This window comes from Macrobrachium rosenbergii, chromosome 31 (genome assembly GCF_040412425.1).
Source record: "Macrobrachium rosenbergii isolate ZJJX-2024 chromosome 31, ASM4041242v1, whole genome shotgun sequence".
Taxonomy (NCBI): Eukaryota; Metazoa; Arthropoda; class Malacostraca; order Decapoda; family Palaemonidae; genus Macrobrachium; species Macrobrachium rosenbergii.
In genome coordinates, this window is record NC_089771.1 from 14,293,071 (window position 1) to 14,317,280 (window position 24,210).

Genomic DNA, 24,210 nt, shown 5'->3' on the forward strand with positions numbered 1-24,210 from the left:
ATTTCCAAAAATGTACAGAGCTTTTAGAAACCTGCATAAGATTTTTAAAAAGTGTAAAGAACTTCCAGAAGCCTGCATAACATTTCCAAAAATGTACAGGGCCTTCAGTAGCCTGCATAAGATTTTAAAAAATGTTAGCGCTTTTACAAGCCTGTATAAGACTTCCAAAAAAATGTACAGCTTTTAAAAGCTTGCGTAAGATTTCCAACAACGTCAAGAACTTTCAGAAGCCTGCATAAGATTTCCGTACAATATCAAGAGCTTTTAGATGACGGTATTGCTGTAGAATAATATATTCTCCAAAGTTTGTCTACCTCTTACGATCGTGGGGTTTTGTGCCAACGAAAAAGTTATTTATCCCAAAAGGTCAGTTGTTGCGGGTTGATCACATTCAATTAGACTTCGAAATTGTACTTCAAAATACTGTAGTGTTGCTTGTAGAACGTATGACACGAGAACCACCACCTGGAGACTGGATCTTTTCTACCCCATCTGTGTGAAATTTGGTGAGTGAAAATATTAGGAAGTCTTTTTTTATGCTTCTTATGTAGATTTTGTTAACTTTAAATCACTTGTAGGAGTTGAATTCTATTTTGCATTGCCGTCTGAACATAAAATCTGAAATCTGCTTTGTTACACAGTTCGAAAACGAAATCTGACGTCTGTTTTGCATCACTGCCAGAACATAAAAACTGAAATCTGTTTTGCATCACTGCCTGAACATAAAATCTGATGCCTGTTTTGCACTGCCGTCTAAAACATTAAATCTTAAATCTTTATTGTCACACCATCTGAATATAAAATCTGTAATCTGTTTTGCATCACTTTCTGAACGTAAAATCTGAAAAATTTTCTGCATCACCATATGAATATAGAATCTGAAGTCTCGTTTAAATCCACGTCTAAAATATTAAATCTTATATCTGTTTTGTCACACACTCTGATTAAAAATCTGTAATTGCTTTACCTCCTCGTTTGAACATGAAATCTGAAATATGTTTTCCATACTGTCCCAACATAAAATCTGAACTCTGTTTTGCATTGCCTTCTCAAACAAAATCTGAAATCTGTTTTGCATTGCCTTCTCAAACAAAATCTGAAATCTGTTTTGCATTGCCTTCTAAAACAAAATCTGAAATCTGTTTTGCATTGCCTTCTAAAACAAAATCTGAAATCTGTTTTGCATTGCCTTCTAAAACAAAATCTGAAATCTGTTTTGCATTGCCTTCTAAAACAAAATCTGAAATCTGTTTTGCATTGCCTTCTAAAACAAAATCTGAAATCTGTTTTGCATTGCCTTCTAAATCAAAATCTGAAATTTGTTTTGTATTGCCTTCTGAAACAAAATCTGAAATATGTTTTGCATTGCCTTCCTAAGGCAAAACAAAAATCTGAAATCTAGTCTTCATTGCCTTCTAAAACAAAAACAAAATCTGATATCTTTTTTGCATTGCCTTGTCAAACAAAATCTGAAATCTGTTTGCATTGCCTTCTGAAGCAAAATCTGAAATATGTTTTGCATTGCCTTCTCAAACAAAATCTGAAGTCTGTTTTCATTACCTTCTCAAACAAAATCTGAAATCTGTTTTGCATTGCCTTCTCAAACAAAATCTGATATCTGTTTTGCATTGCCTCCTAAAACAAAATCTGAAATCTGTTTTGCATTGCCTTCTAAAACAAAATCTGATATCTGTTTTGCATTGCCTTCTAAAACAAAATCTGAAATCTGTTTTGCACTGCCTTCTAAACAAAATCTGAAATATGTGCCTTTAAACAAAAATTGCCTTCTAAAACAAAATCTGAAATATGTTTTGCATTGCCTTCTACAACAAAATCTGAAATCTGTTTTGCATTGCCTTCTAAAACAAAATCTGAAATCTGTTTTGCTCTGCCTTCTAAAACAAAATCTGAAATCTGTTTTGCATTGCCTTCAAACAAACAAAATCTGAAATATGTTTTTTGCATTGCCTTCTAAAAAAAAAATCTGAAATCTGTTTTGCATTGCCACCTAAACAAAATTCGAAATCTGTTTTGCATTGTCTTCTAAAACAAAATCTGAAATCTGTTTTGCATTATCATCTAAAACAAAATCTGAGATCTATTTTGCATTTTGCCTTCTAAAACAAAATCTGAAATCTGTTTTACTTTCTGCCTTCTCAAACAAAATCTGAAATCTGTTTTTGCATTTGCCTTCTAAAACAAAGTCTAAATCTGTTTTGCATTGCCTTCTAAAACAAAATCTGAAATCTGTTTTTGCATTGCCTTCTAAAACAAAATCTGAAATCTGCCTTCTGTGCATTGCCTTCCTAAAACAAAAAAATCTGAAATCTGTTTTGCATTGCCTTCTAAAACAAAAACTGAAATCTGTTTTGCATTGCCTTCTAAAACAAAATCTGAGATCTGTTTTGCATTGCCTTTTAAACAAAATCTGAAATCTGTTTTGCATTGCCTTCTAAATAAAACAAAATCTGCCTTCTAAAAACAAAATCTCTTTTGCCTTGCCTTCTAAACAAAATCTGAAATCTGTTTTTGCATTGCCTTCTAAAACGAAATCTGAAATCTGTTTAGCATTACCTTCTAAAACAAAATCTGAAATCTGTTTTCCATCACTATCTGTACATAAAATCCGAAATCTGTTTTGCATCACTATCTGGACATAAAATCTGAAATCTGTTTTGCATCACTATCCAGACATAAAATCTGAAATCTGTTTTGACTCTCAGTCTAAACATAAAATCCGAAATCTGTTTGGCATCATCGTCTAAACATTCAGCCGCAGTTCATTGAAATAAAAAATAATAAAAATACACCGAAAACAGAACAGCAATCCTAATTTACTACAACTTTTTTAACATTATAATAATTACACCCAATAAGCACTTCCTACTAAAACAAGGGATTTGCCTAAGGAAAAATATAGAAAGCGGTCATTGTCACTTGCATCCTTATCCTGCCCAGACTAGAAAGGACACTAAAATACATGAATAAACTCATTTAACTTACTTTCCACTCTGGGAGAAAACTGTCCAGAGGAGAGGGAGTCTTCTATATGCTACCACAGAGGTCCACGGAAGACAGACATAGAGAAAGCCTGATCACCTGTAATCGCTCTCTCTCTCTCTCTCTCTCTCTCTCTCTCTCTCTCTCTCTCTCTCTCTCTCTCTCTCAGTTATTGTCGATCAACAGTACCTTTTGTCATGGCCTAGATTCGACTCCTCAGGTGTGTTTATTATAACAACAGCTGTTGGTAATAATACTTTCGCTGCGTCATTGCGCTCTTAGGGTTTTATATATACTGTATATATATATATGTATGTATATATATATGTGTGTGTGTGTGCTGGAAGATTGGGGCATCTGGAAAGCCGAAAATTTACCAGGAATAGAACAGCAAACAGCCATTGTAACAACCTACAAATTAATTTGGCCAAATTTTCGAGACATGTCTCATCATCAGGAATGTCAAATACAAAGAATAAAAATTAAGAATAGACTCAGTTAAAAAACATACAAAAGCCTAAAACATGGAACTTGAACTAAAACAAACATGAAGAAACATTAAAAACAAACTAAAAGACCTAATATTTAAAAAACGCAAATAAAAAATATATATATGTATATAATATTAGAACGTTTAGTGCCTAACTCAATGGGAGCTAAGAACTAAGTGGCATTCACAATTCTCAGGAGGACGACGTCAACTTGAGATATATATAAAACAGTGGAACTAAGAGGTCTGGCTGTTTAGGGAAGGATCAAGCTGCTTAATAGTTAAAGATTCCAGGATGGAGAGAGAGTAGTCGTTTGATGCTTGGGCAACATATTAAAATCATCATAAGAAAACGATGTCTTGCATTTCTTACAATGATCTCTTATATTAGAAAATTCTTTTGTTTTTAATTGACATCCTGTTCGGTGACTAACTCCAAGATGAGAATCAACTCTCACTTTGAGCAATCTCTTGGTGGCTCCAATATATTTCCCAACTTTACATTCTGGGCGAGTGAAACAATAAACCACCAGAGATCGCGTCAAAGCGTTATCCTTACGGTGAAACAGTGACCCAGTGGTCTTAGGATTTTTTAACATAATCTAATATCCAGAGTTGAAAATGTACTGTGAACTGAATTTTGTAACGATTGTTTGAATTTCTTCGAATGTACAAAAGGAATGGAGGCACACATTATCAATGCAGGGACATTAGGCATGGACAGACGTGGTTGGAATCTATTATTCAAAGAGCTATTTACATACTTGTTGAATAAAAATGAACGATACGAATTATTTTTGAAAAATTGAAATAAAACCAGAATTTCATCGTGAAAGTTGTGCCAGGTAGAGGATAACATGCAGGCACGGTGCAGCAGTGTGTTAATGCTGTTTGTTTTAAAAGTAAAAGAGCAACTGCTGTAAAAGTTCGTACCTTGACCTGTAAATGCCTTTTTTCTAGTAAAACACTAGTGTTAAAACCTTGAGGAGTTCGACTGATTAAAATATCTAAAAATGGAAGTTTATTATCGTCTTCGTGCTCAATTGTAAACAGTATATTTGTGTGTAAGCTATTAATATATTCTAAGAAATTTTCTGCATCTGCTCTAGATCTAAATAAGGCAATTGTGTCACCTATATATCTTCTACAGAAGAGAGGACGACATGTTAAGGGACACCTTTCGAGCATTTGTTCTTCGAGAGAGCACATGAAGGGATTGGTCACAACAGGACCTAAAGGGGACCCCATAGAAACACCATCAACTTGTTTGTAAATTCTTTTGTAAAAAATAAAAGGAGTGTCCTGCACTGCAGCTTCTAAAAGTTTCCTGAAATTGTCCTTGTTAAAACCGTGAAATAAAAAGTCATCAACATAAAAGATTTCCTCTAAAATAATATCGACCGTCGCCTGCAGCGGTATGTTCGTGAAGCGGGATGTGACATCAAAACTGACCAATATGCAAGGCAACATCCTGGGGCAAAATATCAGGTACAAGGGTGGCGGAATTGGGCAAGAATACTCATTATATATATATATATATATATATATATATATATATATATATATATATATATATTATATACATATATATATATATATATATATATATATATATATATATATATATATATATATATATATAATATATAGATAGATAGATAGATCTATATGTCATGACAGGAGTTAGCCACCTGCTCTTGCCTGGCTCATCATATAAGACACTACTGTTATCTGATGACAATAACTCTCTCTCTCTCTCTCTCTCTCTCTCTCTCTCTCTCTCTCTCTCTCTCTCTCTCTCTCTCTCTCTCTCTCACTTCCTTAAAACCTAGGTGACTCTGCTGACCTACTCAGGTGAATTATACATCTGGTTATTTTTCTTCATCTGGTTCTCAGCAGGTTAAACGAAAAAGAAAGAAAGATAGATAAAAAACGGAAGGGTCTCCACGAAGTACTCCTCGCCCTCAAAGGAGGAACCTCTCTGTTTCTTAGTGCCATCATCAGTCACTTTAATAAACCCAAAAATCTTCAGCTTCCTGTTACTGAAAACGTTAACTATTCCCTGGCCTCAATTTTGGTTAATGCTATAACCACTGGCCCTTGGCCCTCTATCCCTTAAGGACACTGCCAGGGGAATCAGTGGTAGGGGCGTCCACTAATTCCTTCCCAAGTGTCCGTGCTGGCATAGGGCCAGTTAATCAAAACAATAATGACGACTCCAATATCCTAGGAATGTCCTTCTTCTCTGACATTCACAAAAATACCAGGAAGTTGTTGGACCTGATTCGTTTATTCAGTCTTTTGTGATCGACTGCGCCGTTAAACATTCACAGCAGAAGGTTACTCTAGTGACAGGCCTTGTTATACAATAGTTAGAACAGAGAGCTTTTGTTTATGTATGTTCGAAACACCTGCAATTGGTAAAGAGGATTAGTAGTCACTTTTCGTAAAGGTCCCAGGCTTTATGTAAATTTGTATTCCTTTTTTCAAATATTTTCTTTAAAATAAATCTAGCAAACAGATAGGCATGGGCTCAGCTCATGTGATTTTACTAATATTCATCTTGGAAGAGAACTATGGACCCTTTACTAATGCCACAAATGAGGAATTTTTATAAACCAGTGAGACCAGGTTCCTAAGAAAGTGATTCGACACCTGAATGATGGAAAATAATTACCCTAAGACTTAGAAAAGAATGGCTTGGGCTTATCAGCCTAAGAGTTGCTATTCTCGAGATAAAACTTCCTATAAAAGATTAGATCCTATCAAAGTTGTCTATTTACTTCACACGAGAGCTGAAAGCCGTTCGATTTCATGTTGTCTTCAGTTGTTTCCAGATATGACTTCAGGAAGTCCAGCAGGGAATTTACTTTCAGTCATTTGTCTGAAGCTGAGTTTCCGTATCATGTAATCTACATCTCTCAAATGACCCATGTTGAAATCAAGGTGGAATAAATTTCTTATAAAGAATATGAACAACGGAACGGTATCTCTCTCTCTCTCTCTCTCTCTCTCTCTCTCTCTCTCTCTCTCAAAATACACACCCTCTTTGTTTAGAGACTCTGAAGGGCCGAGTGTCCTTCGGAGGAGAGAGAGAGAGAGAGAGAGAGACAAAGAGAGAATACTAACAGATGTGGCTCAGTGACCTTTTGTCTGTGAGATGATTGAGTTGACGAGTTAATGGGGGATACCTTTTACCCTTTTAGTATTCTACGTACAAAGGATGAGCAAAATTAGAGAAGAATGATAAGAAATAATAATATATATGATTTAAAAACGTATAATCAGATAGCAAACTCTGTAAAAATAATTGACATTTAGAAACACATTTCCTGCTATGGAATTCCAATATCTCTTTAGGCATACACGATTTCTTTCTGAAAGAAATATAAATATGAACATTAATAATAGTCAATCTTTTCAGCATTCAGTCTGAAATCTGAATGCTATATCTGAAAATATTCGCAATGAAAGAAAATAATATACTAAAATATGGTTGTGAGAGGTGCAAAAAAGAGAGCAGGTGGACATTTACTGCTGGTTTATTGAGAGAGCAGGCCGCTTATAAAGTGGCATGCGGACGTCAGTACAAAGACGTACAATAGGATACAGGTGACCCGAGGTCAGTTGTTCTCAATGTGAAGCAGGACAGGTAAATACAAATAACATGTAAAAATAAAATTACAAGAATGGACATAATGATGTTCTGACACATGCACAACACAAACAGGCACAAATGAATAAGTAACAGATACATTTTTACATAAATAAAATATGGCTATTTAGCATGACCTAAGCTCATGGGAAAGGCACCGTAGAAAACGGGAGGTTCACTATAGAAAACCCATTGAGCGGGGACTTTACATGGTCATTCTCCGGAAACCTACAGTCCCTAGGAGTGGATTGGCCAGTGCGCATTAAACAGGTGTAGCACAGGTTAATTGCATGAATTTAGAAGGGAGTGACAGAAAATGATGCCAAGATGCCAAGATAAGCATTTGTAAATAGAAGAAGAAGAAGAACGATTTTTCAAAATTATTTTTTTATAAGGAAGTAACTTACACCAAAATCATCTTTACTTCCTTATCCCATTTTAAAAATATCTAAAGCATGTTGAAGGTTTTTTAGTTTCAAACGAGAATTTATAAGTGAAAATTATTTAAAAAAAATAAAAATATATATATATAACAAAGATACTGTTATGATTACAAGTTAAATTTTCTCTTAGAATAGGGGAAAATACTAAAGCAATGTAAAGGTATGCAAAGGTTATTCATACAGAACAGACTATTTAATAAAATACATTGTAGTAATGTGTAATTAATTTAGCGAATATAACGTTTAAATAATAATGTTCTGCTAAGCAACAACACCGCTTCAAATTAATAAGTAAGATCACTTTTTATATTTTTTGTTGCCCAAAGCTTAATTATTTAATTATCCAAGTAAGAAATAATCATTAAATAATCAATATTAAAGAATATGAAGTACCAGGTAAATTGGAAAACGGGTTGTTGTAGAGAATAAATAACTGTAGGAACAGAAGTTGAATATATAAGTTAATATTTTTCGAGGTGAGCTGATACAGAGAAAGTGCTAGTTAAAAGGCAACTTAATTACCGTTTTCAGTAAGACCTGTATGTAAAAAATTCATATATATATATATATATATATATATATATATATATATATATATATATATATATATATATATTATATTAAAATTACTTTAAAAGAATAAATCACTGAGAAGACAAGAAATCATTAAAATTAATATTTTTCAGAAGTGAGCCGATACATAGATTATGCTAATACAGGCCAATCTAACTACTACTACTACTGCCGGGCTGTAAACTTGTTTACTTTTTGTGAGAATCTTATTGTTTTTGTGTAAATAATTGTAAGTATATAAAATATATATTAAAATAGCTTTACATGTAACTTATTAATATATCTGTCTTTTTTTGCTTTATAGGCCTAACAGGCTAATGTAGACGAGAGGCCGAGCCTAGTCTATACCGAGGTAGGCCTCTTGTGTCACCTGTAACCCATACTAAACACGTTTTCACAGACATATTTCTACAGGGCCTATTTTCGTTATAGTTTTGCTGGCATATAGCTTATTTTTTACTGTTTTTATGGTCTAAATGCCATGTTTAGTCCTATTTGGATATTTATGTAATGGTGTATCCAAGCCTAGGCCACGGCCAGAATCTTAGGCCATAGATATTTCATGGAAGGTCGCCTGATTGGTAATTCTATATATTAGCTTCGTGCCTGTTTTTACCTTTTCAGCTAGTTTTTTCCACACTTTTTGGGTTTCTGATAGTGGCGATGTACCTGTTTGTTGTCGGCCAAACGGAATGTCCCTTCGCCGTGTTTAGTACTGGCCCGGGGGGGGTTACCCATACGTTAACAAGTTATTGCACTTGCTGGGCGGGATATGAACCGTTGAAACAGGCGCCTGTGCTCTGTCTTGTAGTCGTGTAGACCCCTCGTTGGATGGACTTCTGGGGGTTAATTACAGGTTAATTACTCAAGCACCAAAAATTAAAAGGTAAATTCATAATTAGCAGCAAAAAACTATAAGAAAAAGTCAAGATTATAGTGCCGTCGCCGCAGTGGAGCTACTATATGGTTCTACCACCTGATTTAACACTGAAAATTAGAAAAAAAAAATTACAGGCTAAGGCATAAAAATGGAGCATTGATGGGTACAGTGATCCATCCTAACCTAACCTAACCCAGCCTAAGATGCTGAATCTTTACACGACTGGACTTGAACCCACCCACCTAACCTAACCCCTTATGTAGAGCATCGTAAATCATAAAACGCAAAATACAAAAGTTCAGTTTACATTTTAGCATAAATGGCCACTAGGATCCATCCTAACCTAACCTGGGACACTGAGTCCTTACCCAGCTGGACTTGAATCCACCCACCTGACGTAGAGCATCATAAACATAAAAGCAAAATACAGAAGTTCATCTCAACTTAACCTTGCACACACAAGACTCAACAGCAGAATCATTGAAGATATTGACCAGACTCGGCACCAGAGACAACCAAAAACCCATTTCTCTTTTGGCTTACCTAAAACTGAAAGATAAAGGCATAGGGAAAAAAAATTACTGGTTTGAACCAACTATAATGGTCCAAAGAACTCAAAATACAAGATAAACTTTTTGAAAAATGTACAATTTACATATTTTGCAAGTTTAAAAAATGTACAATTTACATATTTTGCAAGAAATTAATTTATTGTATAATTACCTTACTCAGTACCCGTTTAAACTGCAGTTAATTCACAAAATAAAACCATTCTAGGGTCTAGGTAAGCCAGACTTAGGCTATAAAAACTACAGATTCTGTGGTGATATACATATCTCAATAAATACAGTATATAGAATTGTTGTGATAACCCAGGCGGGGGCGGGGGGGGAGATACGCCAGTCCAACTTGGTGCCGATCTCAAACCCAGATAAATGGGGAGAGTTGCTGCCTGGTCTAACCAACCGAGTATGAAAACAGTAGTAAAAACTAAATGAATCTTGAGTTAATGATAGAATGCAATAGGCATACCCCGTAAGCGATGCGCTGCAGTATCCCCTGACAACAGTGAGAAATATGCAAAGGGTACCACAGAAGTCACGACTACGGCTAAAGAAGTTAGTGAGCTGAAGGGATTGGAAAAAGAAAGGAAAGATGGGAATTGGAAATTGGAATGTTGGTAGCCTCACAGGAAAGGGAAGAGAGTTGGTTGATGTTATGCAGGGAAGGAAAATTATGATTCTATGTACACAAGAGACCAAATGGAATGGCAAAAGTGCAGAAAGCTTGGAGAAGGATATAAAGTTTACTGCACAGGAGAAGATACAAGGGGAAATACAGTAGGAATTATTCTCCATCCAAATCTGCAGGAGAATGTCACAGAGGTCCAGCATATCAGTGACAGGCTTCGTGGACTTAAAGTTTGTGAAAGATAAGAGAGTATGGCATATCATCTCGGCATACGCCCCTCAACAAGGCTATAGTGAAGAGGAGAAGGAGGAATTCAGAGGAAAATTAGAAGAATATATATAAAGAGTTCCAAGGCATGAACTATTAGTATTACCTGGGGACATGAATGCCCATGTAGGTGAGAGTTCTGATGGCTTTGAAGGAATACATGGAGGGGAGGAAGAGGTTTTGGAAGAAGAAACCAAGAAAGTGATAGACTGTTGGAATTAGCAGAAGCTATGAATCTGTAGTCTTGAATACACAGTTTGAGAAAAGGAGAAGTCATCTGGTAACATACAAAAGTGGACAAAATGAGACACACACTGATTATGTTTTGGTTAGGAAGGAACACAAGAAAATCATTGTGGACTGTAAGGTTATTCCAAATGAATCTGTTGTAGCTCAACACATAAACTGGTACTTGCAGGTGTAGGTTGAAACGATGAAAGAAAAACCCCAGCCAGGAATAGGAGGATCAAAACTTGGAAGCTGATGGGGGAAGGCAAGAGGTTCAAGTGGAAGAGCCAGAGAAGAGAGAGAGAGATGTAAGTGGAATGTTAGAATTGCCTGAAGAGATATGGGATGATATGAAAGGGATTGTGGTTTCAGCAGCAGCAGAGGTGTGTAGGAAGACAAGTGGTAAGCAGAAACAGGAAAGAGAAACATGGTGGTGGAATCAAGAGTTCAAACAGCTGTGAAGGAAAAGAGTATAGCCAGAAGAGGGTGGGAAGAATACTAAATGAGAGGAATGTAAACAGACAAAAAGGGAAACAAAGAGAAAGGTAGCTATTGCAAAGGGAGAAGCCATGAGAGAGTGGTATGAAAAGGTGGGAGCAGCAGAGGGAGAAAAGATAATCTACAGAATTGCAGAAACAGAAGAAAAGACAGGCAGGATGTAGAGAGGTTGGAATTGTTAAAGATGAAAATGAAATATCTTAATTGAAAGAGGGTCAAGAGAAGATGAAACAATATTTTTCACATTATTAAACACTGAGAATGAGTGTGAAGAACTGGAAAATGTTCCTCAGTAGAAGGACCAATAGCAACATCAGAGAGTGAAGTCGAGAAATGCTATTAAGAAAGGAGAAAAGTAAATAAAGCTGCTGGGAAGTCAGAGTAACAACAAGAAATGATTAAAGCATTGAAATCTAGGCAAAGGTAGATTTGCACACACTGGAAAAAGATCTGGGATGTAGAGGAAATCCCCAGGGACTGGAACAATAGTTGGATGATTAAAATGTATAAACAAAAGGGCAGTGTTAAACTGTGGAACTACAGAGGAATAAAGCTTTTTTGAGCATGTATTCAAGATACTAGAAAAGAATAGTAGAAGGAGGATGAGAGAGTTGATGAATATACATGATCCAACCCCAGTTTGGGTTTATGAAGGAAGAGCACAGTGGATGCTATTTTTATAATAAGCCCAGTTCAAGAGAAATATTGAGAAGGAAACAGGAAAGTTTGCATGTGTTTTGTGGATCTTGAAAAGTATGACAGGGTGTTTGAGAAAGAAAGTACCAGAGGTTGGTAAGGTTAGTGAAGATGATGTATGAGTAGGCAGAACCAGTTGTACCAGACAAAATGGGAGACTGAGGCATTCCTGTGGAAGTTGGCCTCCATCAGGATCAACTCTGAAGTCCATTCTTGTTCCTCATACGTTATAGACACTTTGACATCAGTCAAATTAGGAAGAATGAAGAACTGTAGGGAATTGATGTTTTTGCTGATGATTTAGTCATTTGCAGACACAGAAGAACAACTTCAAAAGGATTTTGCATGGAAGGAGCCTAGAAAGAAAGGATTGAAAGTGAACATTGGAAAGACGGCTAATGATTAGCAGTAAGAAGGACATGAAAAGTAAGCATTCAGAGTGGAAGATGGTACAGTGCTAAAACAGAGCAGCGGTTTAACTACCTGGGATCAGTAATTGCAGAGGAGGGAGGTATTGAGAAAGCAGTGAGACAGAGAGTGCAAGCATGGCAAAAATGGTGGGAAGTAACTGGAGTTGTTTAAGGCAAGAAAATGCCATTAGGGCTCAAAATGAAAATTTATAAGACAGTTATCAGGCCCATACTATTATATGGGGCAGAAACTTGGGCACTTAGAGGAAAGAGGAGGGACTGTTGGAAAGAACTGAGATGAGGATGGTGAGATGGATTGCTGGAATATCACTACTGGGAAGGAGGGAGACTCAAGATATAAGAAGAATGTGTGGTGTATGCTATGTAAAGGAGAAGGCTAGAGAAGCTCGTTTGAGATACTATGGCCATGTAATAAGAAGAGAGGAGGTGGAACCAATAAAGAAAGCTAAGAAAATGTGGGGCGTCAGCGGACCAGATGGATGGATGTGTTGAGGAGGGATATGGGTGAGGTGTGACCGGGGGAAGAAGATGCAGGTAATAGAAATAGATGGAGAAAGTTGACTCGAGCTGCCGACCCTGCTATACAGTGGGATTAATAAGGTCGAAAGAAGAAGAAGATATAATTGTTGTGATACACGTTATACTTTGCATAACGTTATCCATACCTCAAAATGAACAACAGACACAAGTAAATGTATATAGCACTTATTATATAAGTTTTGTATGTTACTATATTATTCAGCATTTTCAGTTTTATGGAGAACTGTATGCAGTATTGATATACAGTACAGTACATCCATGCAACCCACAAATAGGTAATTAACAAATATATAATACAGTAATGGGTTCAACTTCACTTTCACTACTTTATTTTGAAGTTATTTTAGACTGATAAAAAGATATGGCTTGATGGGACATGACATCATTCAGGCTTGATGGGACATGACATCATTCATTCTGTCGCGTAATGAAATACTGCTCTGTATTCCTTATGCTCATAAAATCATTCTAGTTTTAGTGCAGTTAAGATACATTTTGTTCATGAGACTTACCTGTCAGATATATATATAGGTGTATTCTCTGTTAGTCCGACAGAATTTCAAAACTTACGACACAACGCAGTGGGAGATCAGGTGGTTAGTACCTATTCCCGCCGCTGGGAGGCGGGTATCAGGAACCATTCCCATTTTCTATTCAGATTTTCTGTCGCCGGTACTGTCAACACTTGTTTTCAGTACCTCCGTCTTGGATTTCGGATAAAACTTGGTTGTCACTTGAGTATTTGTTTGATTTTTTGGTTTTTTGACTTGGACTTGTGGCTAGGCATACGCTATTGTGGATTGTTTTGGATTTGGCTTTGTTTTTTCCTGGGATTAAGATGTCTGAATCTAGTTCTTCTAGTTATCGAGTTTGCCGTGTGCAAGACTGTAAGGTGAGGCTACCGAAAATTTTCGGTAGATCCTCACACTGTATGCTCGGGTTGTAGAGGGCATGTTTGTTTGTTGAATGACCGATGCAAGGAGTGTGAATCTTTGTCTGATGCTAGTTGGAGGACTTATGATTCGTATGTGAGAAAGCTAGAGCGAGATAGGATCAGGAGGTCTTCCTCCAGAAGTGGTAGGAGTCAGGGAGTAGTGTGTTTTCACCTGTTAACCCTCCTGTAGACATAGCTCTTCCTAACCCTGTGGTGTTGCCCCGAACCCTGGGGTTGTGTCTGCGGATGGTGATGCCCTAGCGATTATTATGTCTTCCATTCGTTGCCTTGGAAGCTAATATGCTCGCTCTTCAAAGTGCTGTGAAGTGCAGTGATAGTGTCTGTCCCCCTTGTGTTGTGGAGGGGCGTCAGATCGGCCACGTATAACGCCTCTAGGTCTAGACCTCTGTCGGACTCCTAGGACTCAGGGAGTGGGCAAGTGCGCGAAGCGCAGCAAGAGGGTTGCCCCGGACCCCCCACCGATCTGGCGTCCCTTCGGCATGTCCTGATGGCGCTTCCCAGGCTGCCAAGGATGGTGCTCGGGCACGAATCCTTAGATTGCTTCTCTTCCCCGATTCCTCCTCCCCGCGTCGGGGAATGGAAATCTCGGGATTCTCCTCCTTTGAAGAGAAGCTTAAAGAAGGGGACGCCACGCCCTTTCTCGCGTGACGCCTTCGCTTCTTCCTCCGGAGGATTTTGACGCCATCCCACCGCAGAAGAGGACCAGGACGCCATCAGACGATGACGCTTTTGAGCGCCCGTCGTCCCAGAAAGAAGGCTGTTGCTTCCCCTGTGAGAAGGAAGAAGGCGTCCCTCGCCCCTCTTCTTCTCACAGGATCAGCCCTTCTCCTGAGGAGGAATCTTCTCCTACTCGTAAGCTGCTCCTGGGCATGCAGAAGCAATTGGCTTCGTTAATGGCCCAGAAGGAGACTGATGCGTGTCGTCGTCCGGAAGGATTCCCGGCCTGCCGATCAAGAGGTCCAAACCTTCCCCTTCTCCTTCTCCCACGTTCGTCGTCCGTCTCATGCTTAGCACGCCGCTAGAAGTCCTGTTGCTCAGCGCTTTACTGGTCTCGGCAGGGATCGCAATTTCCAGCTTTCTGATGCGCTTCATGCTTCCAGGCTTGGCGCCCCTGTTCGACGACCCTCTTGTTTCTCGTCATGGCAGCTCATGCGCTCATGGCGCTTCTCATGCTGCTCGTTACGACGCCATGCTCTCGCCAATTGACCGCCCCTCTGCTAAGTACGACGCCCTTGCCCGCTGCTCGTCATGACGCCTCTCTGGCTGCTCGCTTCGCAAGACGCCCCTGCAGTTCGGGCAAGACGCCTCCCTTGCTGCTCGGCACGACGCTTCTTTGCTGCGGAGGCATGACGCCTTCCTCGCTGCTCGCTCTCACCGGGGCGCTCGTCGGATCGTTCCGTCAAGAAAGCTCGTCGGGATTCTCGTCAGGGCGCTCGTCGGGACTCTCATTTTGACTCTTCTGCCCGAGACTTTTGCGACCCCTCTCGGACTTCTTCCAACCAGAAGTCCCTTTTGCATGTTGGTCTGCAAGGACTTCGTCCCTCCCGGTTCTTCTCCTGCCCCTTCGGTTGTTCCTGTGGAAGAAGGAGAGCTTTGCGCTCGGATCCTGCAGTTGAGGATCAGTCCTCTTCTTCTTCAGCTTCTGCAGACTACCAAGTCTTGACTAGGCTGCTGGCTGCTGAAGGACTTGTTTGGGGACAAGTTTCAACCCTCTGCTCCTCGCCCTCCCCCTCGCAGCTAACCTCGTCTAAATCACAAAAGTCTTCTGGTTTTGTGAAGATGGCGACGTCTCTCTACGAAGAGGGCCTTTAACAAGGTTCAGGAGTGGATGGACTCCCAGGAAGGCCCAGTGCAAGACTTCTTTCGCCCTGCCTCCATCAAGATTAAGTGGAAAAGCAGGAATTTGGTACGAGACAGGAGAGGAGGTTGGTTGGAGAGTTCCTTCCTCTTCTCAAGGGATTTTGCCAGCCTTGTGGGCGCTCCCAGAAGGTCTCTTCTTTCTTCAGCGAAGGTGTCCTGGTCTTTATCTGAGACCGATCACCATCTGAAAGGCCTATTCAGGTCTTTAGAAGTCTTTAACTTTTTGGACTGGTGCCTGGGGAGTCCTGGACTTGCAGGCTCGTAGCCCCCTGACTCCATTAGCCTGGGAGATTTGTTTAGCGTCCCCTATCCTGTATGGACAAGGCGGTTGGTTAGGATGGCTCGAAGAACTGGCTGCCCACTTCTGTGGGGCAGGGCTTTTAAAGAAGAGAGCCATTTACTGCAACTTCACGCGAAGTCGGTCTCTCCTACTCAGAAGGCAGAATTGTTGTTCGCTCCACTTTCTAGCCATCTTTTCCCCAACCCTTAGTCAAGGATATGGCCGCCACCTTGCAAGAGAAGGCTACTCAGGACCTCCTGGCCCAGTCCTCTAGACGCCCTGCAGCCCCTTCCGACTTCCTTCCCTTGGGCAGGCTTCAAGATTCAGAAGCCCTTTCGTGGAGGACCCTCCTCTAGATCGCCCTTTCGAGGAAGAGGTCCCTCAAGAGGTAGAGCCCCTTCTAAGACCAGGGGCAAGAAATGACTCCGTGGACCTTCAGACACCGGTAGGAGCCAGGCTCCTTTCTTTTGCAAGAGCCTGGAGAGAGAGAGGGATGGACAACTGGTCCCTCCAAGTCATTGAAAAGGGATACAAGATCCCATTCCTCGTATTGCCTCCAAAGTATACGAATCCCATAGATCTGTCGCCATCCTATCAACAGGGAAGCAGCAGATTCTCTTCGACCTGCTCGAGCAAATGCTCGAGAAGAGAGCTGTGGAGCAGGTCTCGGATTTACAATCCCCGGGCTTTTACAACAGGCTGTTTCTGGTACCGAAGCAGTCAGGGGGATGGAGACCAGTTCTGGACGTCAGCAAGTTGAACCATTTCGTTCTGAAGGAAAAGTTCGTAATGGAGACGTCCCAGTCGGTCATGGGAGCCCTAAGACCAGGCGACTGGATGGTTTCTCTCGATCTCCAGGACGCCTATTTTCACGTCCCTATACATCCTCTATCGAGGAAATACCTGAGATTTGTCCTGCGGGGACAGGTATTCCAGTTCAGGGCCCTTTGCTTCGGGCTCAGCACAGCTCCTATGGTCTTCACGATCTTAATGAGGAATGTTGCGAGATGGCTTCACCTTGGAGGAATAAGAGTCTCTCTTTATTTGGACGATTATCATTCGAGCCTCACAATGACGAGGTGTCTGGAGGATCTTCACGACTTTGACCTTGACAAAGTCCCTAGGACTTCTGGTGAATTTCGAAAAGTCCCATCTGACCCCGACTCAGTCCATCGTTTATCTGGGGATTCAGATGGATTCAGTGGCTTTTCGAGCATTTCCGTCTCAAGAAAGACAACTACAGTGTTTAGAAAAAGTTTCAGCCTTCCTGAGGAAAGAAACATGCTCGGTGAGGGAATGGATGAGTCTGCTGGGGAACATTTCATCACTGGAGAAGTTTGTTTCCCTGGGGAGACTGCATCTCAGACCGCTTCAATTCTTCCTTGCGGAGAACTGGTACGACAAGGAGAATCTGGAAGTTTCTCTGAGTATTTCGCCAAAGGTAAAGAATCCCACCTTCGGTGGTGGCTCGATCCATCGAAGTTGGCAGAAGGCCTTTCTCTCAAACTTCAGAACCCGACCTAGTGTTGTTTTCCGACGCGCCCATCTCGGGTGGGGAGCAACACTGGGGAGGGGAAGAAGTGTCGGGCACCTGGAGAGGGGAACAGGTGTCCTGGCACATAAACCTCAAAGAATTGGGGGCGATTCAGTTGGCCCCTTCTTTTCTTAGAGGGCGAGTCATGAACCGAGTTGTCCAGATCAACTCGGACAACACCACGGCCCTTTCATACCTCAAGAAACAGGGAGGAACTCACTGGGTCCCTGTTCGCCTTAGCAAAGGACATCCTTCTGTGGGCTCAGGCCCGAAATATTACGATCCTCACGAGGTTTGTTGCAGGCGTAGAGAACGTCCCGTGCGGATCTTCTAAGTCGGCAGCGACAACTGCTCCCGACCGAATGGACCCTACACCAAGAGGTGTGTCAAGGACTGTGGAAGCTTTGGGGACGTCCCTTGGTAGATCTCTTCGCAACTTCCAAGACGAAGAGACTTCCTCTTTACTGCTCCCCTGTTCTCGACCCAGGAGGCGCCTCTCAGTGGGCCGCTTCTTTGGGATTGGTCGGGGATGGGCGATGTATGCCTTTCCCCGTACTAAATCATCGGAGAAGTCATCAGGGAAGTTTGCGTCGTCGGAAGGGACGAGGATGACATTAATCGCCCTGCTTTTGGCCTTCGAGGGAATGGTTCACAGAGGTCATGTCCTTCCTAGTAGACTTTCCGAGATCTCTGCCCATGAGTCGATCTACTCAGACAACCCCACTTCGAGAGGTACCACAAAAACCTCCCGCTCTGTGTCTAACTGCATTCAGACTATCGAGAAGCTGGCCAAGAGCGAGAGGTTTTTCTAGACCAGTGGCGAAAGCTATTGCCAGAGCGAGAAGACTCTCTTCCAGTAATTTGTACCAATCGAAGTGGGCCGTCTTTGGAGATGGTGTAGAAAGAAGGGCATTTCCTCTACCACGACCTCTGTGAGCCAGATAGCAGACTTCCTCTTATTTCTGAGGAGTGATGTTAAACTTGCAGTCCCGACTATCAAGGGATATAGAAGTATGCTATCATCTGTTTTTAGGCATAGAAACTTGGATCTGTCTAACAACAAAGACCTTCACGATCTATTCAGATCCTTGAAACCTCGAAGGTGCCTCGCTAAGGACTCCTTCTTGGAATTTGGATGTTGTGTTACGGTTCCTGATGTCCAGTTCGTTCGAACCTCTTCGTTCTCGTCATTGAGGAACATTACTAGAAAGACTATTTTTCTAACCGCTCTAGCAACTGCAAAGAGGGTTAGTGAACTGCAAGCCTTTAGTAGACATATAGGCTTTAAAGGACATAACGCAGTTTGTTCTTTAAGCCCCTTCCTTTAGCGAAAAATGAGAACCCGTCTAACCCTTGGCCCAGGAGCTTGAAATCAAAGGGTATGGCTGAAATCCTAATTCAAGAGCCAGAGAGAGTCCTTTGCCCTGTTAGGGCTCTCAAAGTCTACTTAGACAAGAAAGGAAAGTCGAGGTCCCTCAGATAGTTTATGGTGTTCCGTAAAGAGACCGGACTTACCTATGTCGAAGAATGCTCTGGCTTTCTTTCTGAGGGATACGATTAAAGAAGCCCATTCTTGCTGTCAAGACACTGATTTTAAACTTCTGAAAGTCAATGCTCACGAGGTGAGGGCGGTTGCGACTTCAGTGGCTTTTCAGAAGAATATGTCACTCAGTAACATTCTGGGTGCCACATTTTGGCGTACAACTCTGTGTTCGCCTCACACTACCTGAGAGATGTGAAGACGACATATGAGAACTGCTTCTCTAGGACCATACATTTCCGCAGATACTTTCCTGGGGGGCAGGGGATGACACTCATCCTATCCTATAGAAAATGGTTGGATAGTGTTTTTTATGGTTGTTGGGTCGACTGCCTGTGGCGGACTTCCCAATCGTTAGCTTTAGTTGCGTTATCCTAACTTAGTTAGGCTTGGTCAGGTGGTTGGTTTTACTTCCGTTTGCCCTCATTGTATGGTCAATATGGTCTAGTCACATTGTGGTCACGCCCCCGTTGACAGATCATCTAGAACTCACCAGCTATACAGGTCACACCTTGCTGGAGACTCTAGTTAAGCAGAAGCGGACTTGGGTGACAGTAATCACGAAGTCAGCTGTGCTAACAGGTAAGGAACCAAAGTATCTTTCACCTACATGTAGTGTGTTTTTCCAAAATCCTATTCTGTCTGTACCCACCTCCAATGGTGGTATTCAGCTATATATATATCTGACAGGTAAGTCTCATGAACAAAATGATATTTTAATGATAAAATAAAGTTTGTTCATACTTACCTAACAGATATATATCATATGTCCCGCCCACCTCCCCTCAGGAGACAGTGGCACTAGAAAATCTGAATAGAAAATGGGAATGGTTCCTGATACCCGCCTCCCAGCGGCGGGAATGGGTACTAACCACCTGATCTCCCACTCGTGTGTCGTAAGTTTTGAAATTCTGTCGGACTAACAGAGAATACAGCTATATATATATCTGCCAGGTAAGTATGAACAAACTTTATTTTATCATTAAAATATCATTTTCATCCAATGATGATGATGATGTATTGTAGTTATTAAATCAGTTGACTGCCTACAGAATCACAAAATATTTGTGTTGTTATTTATGTGGACACTTTCTTCCAGTTCAAAATGCCGAAGGCTGGTGGGAAAGTGAAGGCCATGAGGAAGGTCGTTGAAAAAGTCATTCACAGTAATGTCATCAGGGCAATTATACCAGCTGGGATGGCTGTGGCTGGCCCTCCTTTAGGTCCAGTGCTGGGGCAGGTAAGTTAAAAGCTCATTTTCTTTGGCTTCAATAACACCTTTTTTTTATATAAGTAACTTACCAGGTAATTACATAGCTATAGTTTCTAACTAGTTCGGCAGCTAAAATTTGCGGTAGCGATTCTTTTGTTTTGGTGTAGGTAGATAATCCTGCCCACTTTCAGGAAAGAGAGGAACAACTCGGCAACGCAATTCAATTTGTTTCTGCTGGCTGATGACAAGGTTGTTAATCTCAGCTAAATTTGGATTTTATATAAGTAACTTACCAAATAATCACATAGCTATAGTTTCTACTTTACGCAGCAGCTCAAAATTCGAAATTTGCGGTAGCGCTCTTTTGTTTTGGGCATAAGTATACTGCCCCGCCCACTTTCGAGGAAGAATAGGTACAGTGTAGCTAAAGAGCTCAATTAGTTTCTGCTGGCTAATGACTGAACACCAGTTATTAGCAGCTCTTGATTCATTTTCGTCAGATGGTCGGAGATCGTCTTTTGGTGAAGTACGCTTTGCTTTTGGTAGCTCAGCTGTTCAGCTTAGCTAGAATTCTGGATTATATATCTTCGACTGTGACTTGCCTGATTGGACTTTTGACCTATTATGTCTGACTCTAGTTTGTCTAGCAATAGGTATTGCAGCAAAGACTGCAAAACTAGACTCACTTCTGCAAATTATGACTCACATACTGTATGTAGTTCTTGTAGGGAGCAAATTTGCTCTCCTGAGCTTAATTGTGAAGAATGTAAGGACTGGGACAAGGGGAAGTTGAAGACTTTACAGACACACTTAGACAAATTACAGCAGACAAATTACAGCGTGACCGACTGAGAAAAGCTACAGCTAGGGCTGAAGCTAAGGCTTCCGCTAGTACAGGTCATTCTCCAGGAGTTGATATTGATGTTCTGCCTATCCCTTCAACACTTGTGACAGCTTTTCCTCCCATTTCCAGCTCTCATTCTGCTGAACCCAATGCCATTGCCAGCTTAGAAGCACAGTTAGATCAAAAGTTTAATTTCCTTGTGAATACTGGTTCCCAGATTGGGAATTCTTTGAAGGTCCTGATGAACAAATTTAATAGTGTAGTGTCGAGTGCAGTGTCAGTGGAGGGGGCTGTTCGTGCCACCGATGCTACTAGACCAAGGTCCCTGCTAAACTCCCCTTGCTTACTTGGGAGGAAGCAAACTGTCAATCCAAGGGAGGTCGGTGTGGTTTGCCCACGAGCAGTCACCACCTCGTTCGAGCCTGTTGTCCGCCAATCCCAGGCTGCGGAAGAACACCATTGGAAAGGCGTTCGTATGGTTGTACATGCCCTGTCATCAAGTGATTTGGACTCCCCCACATCCAAGAAGAGTGGCCATTTTGTGAAAGGTTCTAGGCCATTGAAAAAGCCGGGCACTTCCTTGGAAACAGATTTGCCCCCGTCTCATAAGAGAGCTGTAGAGAGGGAACGTAGCCCTCTCCCTTCAGTAGCGCCCATTCAGTAGCGAAAGTGTGTTCCGACCCCCAAAGAGTGTGTGCCAGTCCAGCTCATTGGTGCAAAGCGTCCGAGCGCCCAGTGTATGATAGTGTTGTGTGTAAGCACCAGCTTGAAGATCGTTAGGTGTCCGAGCTATCATCTCTAGAGCGCCCAGTGTCCGAGCGCACTTCGTCCGAGCGCCCATCACTTGAGCGTTCAGTTTCCACCTTTCCAGTTCGTGGGCGCCTAGATTCCGAATTGGAAGAGCCCATGTACGACCGCTCAGTGTTTGAACATCAAATCACCGAGTGCCCAGGTGCCGAGCACCATCCTTGGGGCGCCAAGTGTCCGCGAAGGAGTCAATGTCTGTTCTGACAGCGAGTGGGCGCCCACCGTCCAGTCTGTTGGGCGCTATAGCAGTCCACCCTACTTCCCCTGCCATCTATGTGACCCGACGGGGAGAGATTCAGTACCTGATTCTTCAGGTGAACTTCCATCTGCTGCTCAAGATTTAACTGTTAATTTTGCCGCTTCAACAAAGCCTGATAAAGTTCTGAGCCTTCTTCCCAAGCCAGCTCTGGCGGTGCAAGAGACCATGGACCCCAGGATCTCCGCTCTCTGGCCGGGAACCTGTGAAAGAGGGCAATCTGCCATCTAACTACTCGGCATGCTCAGGTTTTCTGATCTGTTGCAGCGTCGTTCTTCTCTCCAACCGTCCGCCCGTCTCCTGGGTCAGCCTTCTTGTGCGACATACCGGGAGTACTGCCAGACTTCGTGTGGTTCGTTGGCCAGAATTCTCTTCACCTTCTCGAGTTAGACCATCTGCTTAAGGACATCTTTAAAGTCTTCAAGGTTAGCACCTTTCTGGATTGGATGGTGATGCTCTTGCCAAGAAAATGAGTTCTTGTCCCTGTTGGATCAAGGTTTGAATCAGACTATTTTTAGTGCTGGCGTGCGTTAGACAGACCGTATACAATTGATTGTAAGCTTAAAGATAGGACTGAGCGAAACAGTTTTTACAACAGGATCCTTAAGGATCAGAAGCATGTAATTACATGGTGCTTGTTGACAACATGGCAAAGGTCACCCCATTATGGGTTCTTCCAGCCTTTATGTTAAACCCAAAGAAACTAGTCTCTGCCAATTTAAAACACCCTGGAAAAGGTTTGCAGATGCTCATAGTATAAAAAAATTGGCCAAAGTTTCTGCACTTGCCAATCCACGAATGGACTAAGTTCAGCCACTTAAAAATATGCATTTCTGAGCAAGTTATACATGGTTTGATTTTTTTTTTTCAGCCCTTTTCAGTTCTGAAACTCGTTTCAGCCCCGACCTATTGGAAAAGATCAAACTAAGACCAGCCAAAAATCCTGATTATATTTAGCCCCTACTTATCCGAGATGAACTGTGATGGGGTCCTACAATATTCAGTGGGAGACCATGTTCTTTCTAAGATTTTTGGACTTTTGGAAAAATTAGAATGTGGACTGTTAATGAAGATATTGAAGAACTATGCAACCTTTCAGGAGAAACCTTTTCAGCATATTTTTGGGAAGGTCAGCAACAACCTGATCAGTAACCTCAATTATCTGGACCTATCATTTTGGAACTTGCCAATATCCAACACAAAAGACCGCCAAGGCCCCAAGATGTATGATATATAAATTTTAAAAAATGTTTACAAACGCCTCAATCCGTTGTTCCCAAGTCATCGGAGGCCTGGAAAAATGTTGGGCGTATTGCTTTCCTCTTCGTTCAAAGCAATGAAGTTTTAGGGGATGCCAGGCCTCGATTTCAAAGGGATTGTCGGCCATCTGCAGGGCTGGGAGAGAGAGGGAGAGACCAAAACCGCTTACTTATGAAGCCCAAGTCACACCCAGATTCAGGACAATACTCCTGAGATTTCTTTTATTTATAATTTTCCAGTTTCAGGCACTTTGCTTGTTCTATATTTTCACATTTTCAAACCAAAGTACAAATCCCGTATGTGAAATAGTCGTATCTCATGGGGATAAACATCTCTATCCCATGGACATTGGTGAACTTACTACAACTCCCCCTGGTTTAAGCTTTCCAAATAGGATTGCATTTGAATATTTTTAGTGATTTGAGATGAAATAACAGTGATAAAGTATTCTCTTGTGTACTGTTGTCAGTCATTCTATACTTTGGGGATGGGTTCCAGAACCCACTCTCACAGAGTTTTTCGGTTTTCATCCCAAAAAATGATAATAAATGTTATTTTTAAAAACACTAAATATGACTAATCATGACTCACCAAATTATTAAGCTCTGTTATCATAAAGTAGAATTTTAAGCTGACTTTTAAATAAATTAAGTTACTGTAATTTTTAATGTTAAATACTCTGCCCTTAAAATGAAATAAATGGTTGAGTAAAAATCGTAGAATGTGTTTGTAGAGTAAGCTCTTCTCCAACCCCCATTCAGCAACATTT

General features: G+C 41.1%; 1 protein-coding gene across 3 annotated transcripts in view; it reads left to right on the top strand.

Moving 5' to 3' along the window:
* Positions 1-8,298: 8,298 nt before the first annotated feature.
* mRpL11 (mitochondrial ribosomal protein L11) overlaps positions 8,299-24,210 on the top strand; it is a 44,101-nt gene continuing 28,189 nt past the window's right edge. Inside the window, exons 1-2 of one of the 3 annotated variants that reach the window (XM_067132291.1) lie at positions 8,299-8,390; positions 20,161-20,301. In XM_067132291.1, coding sequence (XP_066988392.1) covers positions 20,167-20,301 — 135 coding nt within the window. In that variant the 5' untranslated portion in view covers positions 8,299-8,390; positions 20,161-20,166. Of the gene's footprint in view, positions 8,391-8,494; positions 8,514-20,160; positions 20,302-24,210 lie in introns of those variants that run through there. The other 2 variants (XM_067132294.1, XM_067132293.1) reach the window with 2 other exon arrangements.